Source organism: Mustela nigripes, chromosome 13, assembly GCF_022355385.1.
Source record: "Mustela nigripes isolate SB6536 chromosome 13, MUSNIG.SB6536, whole genome shotgun sequence".
NCBI classification, from domain to species: domain Eukaryota; kingdom Metazoa; phylum Chordata; class Mammalia; order Carnivora; family Mustelidae; genus Mustela; species Mustela nigripes.
Genome location: NC_081569.1, coordinates 51,773,516 through 51,780,910, shown reverse-complemented (window position 1 = coordinate 51,780,910; position 7,395 = coordinate 51,773,516). Strand labels below are relative to the sequence as shown.

The 7,395-nt window shown below is 37.6% G+C and overlaps 1 protein-coding gene across 1 annotated transcript; it reads left to right on the top strand.

Annotated features, from left to right (window-relative positions):
- The first annotated feature begins 6,155 nt into the window (after nt 1–6,155).
- Nucleotides 6,156–7,094, top strand: LOC131998657 (olfactory receptor 4F3/4F16/4F29). Its single transcript, XM_059371144.1, has one exon. It carries the CDS (start codon nt 6,156–6,158, stop codon nt 7,092–7,094), a length of 939 nt encoding a protein of 312 aa, XP_059227127.1.
- Nucleotides 7,095–7,395: the final 301 nt, after the last annotated feature.

The window sequence follows — 7,395 nt, the reverse complement described above, 5'->3', positions numbered from 1 at the left end:
AACCAATATCTATTATGTAGATAATCTGCATGCTTCACCATTAACCCATTGCGCAACAAATGTATCTGCTTTTCATATTTTAGATCTGCTTGAAATAACTTTTTTAGACTCTGTGTTTGTGTATTGTAATACTTGCCAATTCTTGAAGCAATACACAAATGTCACATCTGCTATGCTGCCTTTTCTCATCACCACAGTAACCTTTTTTTCACTATCCTCATGCATTACACTTCTGTGACATGTATCATGAAATGCCTTAAGTATATTTATATTCATGTTGGCTGAGGATTCACTTTGTACAACACTGGTATGGCTTGAGCTCTAGCACATAGTAAGCAAATTCACTTTAATCAAATGAATAAACGAGAAGAATGGGGAATAGAACATAACCAAGAACATAATAGAATAATAGAACATAACCAAGACTTTCTAACTAAAATATGCCTAAACTACCTCTGCTTTCTCCATTATACAACTAAAGTGTAGGTAAAAACTAAAGAATTTTATATGCTTTATGAAAAGGGCAGTTTGAAAGAAAAGTCTATTTTCCTGGCAGATCAACACAGATGTGAGTCTGGATGGGTACAGCCTTCAGAAATTCCTCGAAGCACCTGCCTTGGTCCTTTCTCCATTCCCTCTTTCCTCTTACCACTAACAACAAGGAAAGTATCCAGTGTTATCTGTGGTGGTCAGAAAAAAAATCTTTTTAATTGAAATTTATGACTTTGGATTGAGGGGACAGCAGTAGTAGAAGGATCACAGCCTTGCCAGAACACATAGCTCTTTCTTGCATCTCTTAGGAAGTCTTTGGCTAGTTTTTGATTTCCACTAAGGAGAAAAATTGTTATTTGGGAAATATGCTTAAGTGATTGAATGTGAGTGTGGATATAGAAGCTCTGCCTAAAACTAGTTCTTGTAGAACAATGGAAGTTTCAGAATTTGAGGAATAGTTTTCTGTACTTGAAAGTCAGTCATGGGGGCACCTGGGTGGCTCAGTGGGTTAAGCCTCTGCCTTCGGCTCAGGTCATGATCCCAGGGTCCTGGGATCGGGCCCCACATCGGGCTCTCTGCGCTGCAGGGAGCCTGCTTCCTCCTCTCTCTCTGCCTGCCTCTCTGCCTACTTGTGATCTCTGTCAGATAAATAAAGAAAAAATCTTAAAAAAAAAAAGAAAGAAAGTCAGTCATGTGCATACACTCTTCCACATGTAATAGATAACAATAATGGTACCACACTGTGTGATAGGTACTGAGTCAGGTAAGTTTACCTATAACATCTACTTCTCACAACACCCTGTAAGGAAGTATTATTATCTCCACATTAGTAATGATAATACTGAAGTTCAGAGAGGTCATGTAAATTTGACATGCTCATGTAGCAAGTGAGTTGTAATCTCACTTGGTAGAGTTGGTAGAGTATGTGACTTTGATAAGCCCAAGCTGCTGATCATTCTACTGTAATGTGTAAAAGGCAATCTGTGAATTTTTGTATTTTTAGGATTGAAGAATATAGAGATGAAAATTTGGAAATGATCTCTGGAGTTTTGAAAGTGAGCATATAGCTGTGTGATAACTACACTATGTAGAAGAACACCACCTTTGGAAATAACTGTACTGTGACCCTCAGAAATAGAAGTTGACTGGACAGAGGACCCTCCTGGGATAGTAGAACACATAGAAACACACAGTGGGGAGAATTTCACTTGCCTCTTGTCTGTTGTTCTGTATGCCTCCTTCTCCTGTTTAGTATATGATTAAGCTCCTCAAGTCACAAAAACAGTAAAAATTTTATAATGAATTACTTATCTGTATCATTGTACACTATAAAAGACAGTCTTTCCATTTATTATCATCTGTGATTTTCACAGAAACTATGTGAGCCTGACAGGCAGGTAATAGAAGCAATCTGCCTTCCTTAAATACAACCCAGTGTCAAAGTCAGGAGCAGCCCTGAATCAGTGAATTTAAGGTGAGAGATCGATGTTCTCTTTAACTTACCTGGGTTCTCAGAAACCTTGGCTATCATATTTCATACACTCTGAACCTTGTTCAGCTCCTTTTCTTTCTTCTTGAGGGTTTCTTTTTGTCCTTTGTCATAAGTATCTTTCCTGATTTACCCCTTTCCCCATATTCCCCACACTTAAAATCTTCATTCTTTCTTCTTTCTGTCTCCTTTATTTTTTTCTGCATCTCAGATTATTCCACAGATTTCAGGAAAATAAAATGAGTGCTGGCTATAGGCTTGAAGATTAAATATGATTTAATCCTTACCAAGAAGTATGCTGTAAAGCCTTAGGTGCCTTCTTACTGAGAGACTATTAGTTATGGTATGATAAGTTTTTAAATGAGAAACTTCCCCTTATGTCTGTTAAAATGACTGGAAAAGATTACCAAGAAAGGAGAATAAAAAATAGTAAAGATCGCTGACCAGAAGGCATTGCCTTACTACAGCTGGGGGTTATTAATCTAACTTCTCAATCAAGAACTATCTACTGACTTTCTGTATGTACCTGCGTATATTATATGGGCTATACACACATGCATAATGATAGGTAGTATTAAAAGTTAATGATAAAAATATATGTTTATAAAAAATAAAAAATTAATTAAAAAAATAAAAATAAAAAAAAATAAAAACATATGGCACAAATTATGCCATAGGCCAAAAAAAAAAAGTTAATATGAAAGTTTACTTTCATATTACATAATTCAAGGTATTTCTCACATACTGTGTATCTCTCTTTATTCAGTTCTAATTCTTAAAGTGCTAGATCAATATCTGTGTTCTTGGGGTAGCTACCTGCTACCCATCTGCTCTTGCAGATAAAAGTTATCTTCTACCTTTGAATTTTTAAAAAATATTTTATTTTTATTTATTTTTTTAAAGATTTTATTTATTTGACAGATCACAAGTGGGTAGAGAAGCAGGTAGAGAGAGAGGGAAGCAAGCTCCCTGCTGAGCAGTGAACCCAACACGGCTCCATCCCAGGAGTCTGGGATCGTGACCTGAGCCGAAGGCAGAGGCTTTAACCCACTGAGCCACCCAGGTGCCCCTGCCTTTGAATGTTTTTAACACAGTTCCCTTTCTCTGCCCAAATGACCACATATTTATTTTAGTATTCACTTGGCATGTATTGTATATCACATTAGATTGTATTTGTTGTGTGTACAGTTTATGTATTTTTCCACATTTTCTTAATTCTTTCACTCATAAGAATTAGCAAAAGAAAAATCAGTATGAAGGAAAATTGTCAATAAGAGCTACACAAATACTTGGGATTTGAATTAACCTTTGAGGATAATAAAATTTAGAGAGATTAGGGTGCCTGGCTGGACCAGTTGGTAGAGTATGTGGCTCTTGATCTCTGGGTGATGAATTTGAGCCCCATGTTGGGTATAGAGACTACTTATAAAAAGAAAGAAGACAAAAAATTAGAAATAACAAAGAATGGACTTTTTAGAAACATTATGTTAAGTTTTTTACTGTTGTAGTGGCTGGTTACAAAACCACCAAAATACAAAGAGTACACAGATCATAATTGCAATGAATAATCACTTTCCAGATATAATTTACTATTGTATTAGTCAAATAATCTTTAATTGGGCACACATTTTATATAATTTAATTAATGTCAGTTTGCATTATTATAATGGACATTTTGTATGAGTGTCTCTGGTTGGTTTGGTTTTAACCAGGAAAAAAATCAGTGTTTTGAGTTTTGCTTTCTCTTACTTAATTGCTTCCTCTAGAATTTTTCTTTTTGGAATAGGAATCAAGAAACATAGTTTTTGTCCCCAAACCATTTGTGTGAATCTTGGAAACTCAGTTTACTTTGCTGGGTTTCATGTTTTTCATCTGAATTATAACCAGTTGGACAAAATAGACTTTATATAAGTCCATGAGAATTTCTCTTATTACACTGGGGACATGTGCTTTCCTCATCAATGCTTTGACTGAATTTCCTGACTCCCTCCCCAGTACCCCCATCACTTCCCCATGAATGATTCATCCTTTCATTCCATTGAGGTACTATCTTTCTCTGCCCTGATGAGTAGCATTAGTGCTTCCTACTCCAGGCCCTGGGTTTCTGGTAATATAAAGTGTGACCTTGAGATTGTAGACAGTTAGCTCAGCAGATAACAGTGTAATCACTGTGTGTAGGTGAGAAAAGAGAGATTAATGCCAGCTATGGTGACCCAGAATTAGGGGCAGGACGCAGTGATCATTTCTGTGAGTTTTGCAGTCTGAGATGACTGAAGGCATCATCCTTTCTCTGTGTGAGAAAGTCTAGAATTGTAGCTGCAAATATGAAGGATATCATTATACTTTTCTACTGTACTTCATCAGTTCCTAAAGTAACCTTATTAATACTGTTCTCAGAAACTACTGTTATAGAGTATGACTGAGGTAGATACCTGGACACAGAGAAACATATAACACTGTTCTCTGCTCACTTTCCACTTCACATGTAACTGCTACACATATTAAAGGACTGCATGTCCAGTGTCACATTTGGTATTTTATGGTTCAAGATCAGAAAACTCATCTCTCCTAAAGTGTGACTTATTAATATTTGACATTCTTATTTTCTTTAAAGATTTTATTTATTTATTTGACAGAGATCACAAGCAGGCAGAGAGGCAGGCAGAGAGAGAAGGGGAAGCAGGCTTCCTGCTGAGCAAAGAGCCTGATACGGGACTTGATCCCAGGATCCTGGGATCATGACCTGAGCTGAAGGCAGAGGCTTTAACCCACTGAGTCACCCAGGCACCCCGACGTTCTTATTTTTAAGTCATAAATCAAAAGTATGAAATCCAAATTGCCTTGAAGATAAAGTATTTGAGTGGATTTCAATCAAAGTAAGCAGGATAATACCACATATCACGACGTTACCCTGCAGGTGGTTCTGGGAACTTTAAAGGGCAGGGGTATGTCCATGGATGTAAAAGTACATACCAACGGGAGGCCAAGACACTGATGAATTAAAACGTAGTATCCCCAGCAATTCCAAGTGCTGATCTTTAATACCCTCATGTGTATGGACAGAGAAAAGCTGTTTGCAAAGATATGTTACACCCTTGGTGGCCACTTTAGGCATGCACCTTAGCAGAAACTGGTGAAATCTTTAAAATGTGCATATATTAGGTGTGAAGAAAGCCTTACATCCTTAGGTGGCTTAGACTCCTTATGAAATTCTTATTGAATGTTGAGACTAGTTTAGGGCTTTGTGGTTGTAAAAAATTGTGTGGAAACTAGAGGTACCCAGGACAGTGAACATAATAAAATGTGATGGGAAAATATTTGTTCTGTTTTGTAGTAGAATCCATATAACAAGTGTTCTACTACACTTGGGGGCTGTCCAATTTCACATACCCCATTCTCTTTATTCAATCTCAATCTGTCGTAACATCAGTCTCAACTCTTACATCAAGCATCTCTCAGTCCAGGTGACAGGTGACATTCCACTTGTTAATCATACTTTTCTCTCAATCCTTTTTTTTTTTTGTCTTTTATTTTTCTTTATTATTTATTTATTTATTTTTCTGAGAGAGTGTGCCAGCAAGGGGTGGTGAGGGGCAGAGAGAGAGGGAGAGAAAATCCTAAGCAGGTTCTACACCCAACATGGAGCCCGATCTGGGGCTCGATCTCAGTGCCCCTAGGATCACAACCTGAGGCAAAATCAAGGGTTGGATGTTTAACCAACTGAGCCACGCAGGCACCCCTCTTATTCCTACTTTTATTGGAAAATTGTGAGAGCAAACTGGGGAGAGAAGTGGATTATGAGAATATACATAAAAGCAAGATAGAATATGTTAGAAATGAGGAATAGTCAATATCAGAAGTGATTTGCACAGTTACTCTATGTCATGGATACTCATGTATCCATGTCCATGCCTAATCTGTTAATTAGAGAACAGAACATTACAATCAGAGTTTTGGTTTAAATTTGTCACAAGTTTGGTTTAAATTGTGTCATAGCTCATGTGTGATGATTTGTTTTTATATGTGTGAGAAAGTAGATAATTATATACTTTTCATTCATAATAAGAATATTGAAACATTGGTGGTTCTGTGACCTATTATCATCTCCATAATCAGTTTTCTTTTTCATTTTCTTAATTCTCATCATTTCAGCAGCAGCTGAGTTGGCAGATTCATGGATGGAGGGAATCATTCGGTTGTGTCTGAGTTTGTGTTTCTGGGACTGACTCATTCATGGGAGATCCAGCTTCTTCTCCTGGTGTTCTCCTCTGTGCTCTATGTGGCAGCCATGACGGGAAACATCCTCATTGTGTTTTCTGTGACCATTGATCCTCACTTACATTCCCCCATGTACTTCCTACTGGCCAGTCTCTCTTTCATTGACTTGGGGGCCTGCTCTGCCACCTCACCCAAGATGATTTATGATCTTTTCAGAAAACGCAAAGTTATCTCCTTTGGAGGTTGCATTGCCCAGATCTTCTTCATCCATGTCATTGGTGGTGTGGAGATGGTGCTGCTCATTGCCATGGCCTTTGACAGATATGTTGCCATTTGTAAGCCTCTGCACTACTTGACCATCATGAGTCCACGGATGTGCATTTTGTTTCTGGTTGCTGCTTGGGCCCTTGGCATAATACACTCACTGTTCCAACTAGCATTTATTGTTAATTTACCCTTCTGTGGTCCTAATGTATTAGACAGCTTTTACTGTGACCTTCCTCGTCTCCTCAGACTGGCTTGTACAGATACCTACAGATTGCAGTTCATGGTCACTGTCAACAGTGGATTTATCTGTGTTGGTTCTTTCTCTATACTCCTCATCTCCTACATCTTCATCCTTTTTACTGTTTGGAAACATTCCTCAGGCAGTTCGTCCAAAGCTCTTTCCACACTGTCAGCTCACATCACTGTGGTCCTTTTGTTCTTTGGTCCAACCATGTTTGTCTATACATGGCCACATCCCAAGTCACAACTGGACAAATTTCTTGCTATTTTTGATGCAGTTCTCACTCCTTTTCTGAATCCAGTCATCTACACATTCAGGAATAAGGACATGAAGGCAGCAATGAAGAGAGTATGCAGACAGCTAGTGATTTACAGGAAGATCTCATAGGTAATATAAGGCCTTCTCACTAATCCTGGTGTAGCCTTTTGTTTCTGTCTTTGGTATTTTGGATTCAGAAGACCTGAGACATCCAATATTTATATGAGTGTTGTCACAGCTATAACATAATTATTACTTGATGAATGTATTTATTCCTTATGAAAAGTGAGCCAGGAGAAGAGTGTATCTTTCTCTCTCTATATATATCCCATTTAATTTCTTTCAGCCATGTTATATAGTTTCTGGTGAACAGGTCTTACATATCTTTCTTGAGATGTATTACTATTTTAATTTATGGTGCCATTTTAAT

What these genes read in the sequence shown, in the direction of transcription:
- LOC131998657 (XM_059371144.1), top strand. Translation starts at nt 6,156, where the DNA reads ATGGATGGAGGGAATCATTCGGTTGTGTCTGAGTTTGTGTTTCTGGGA.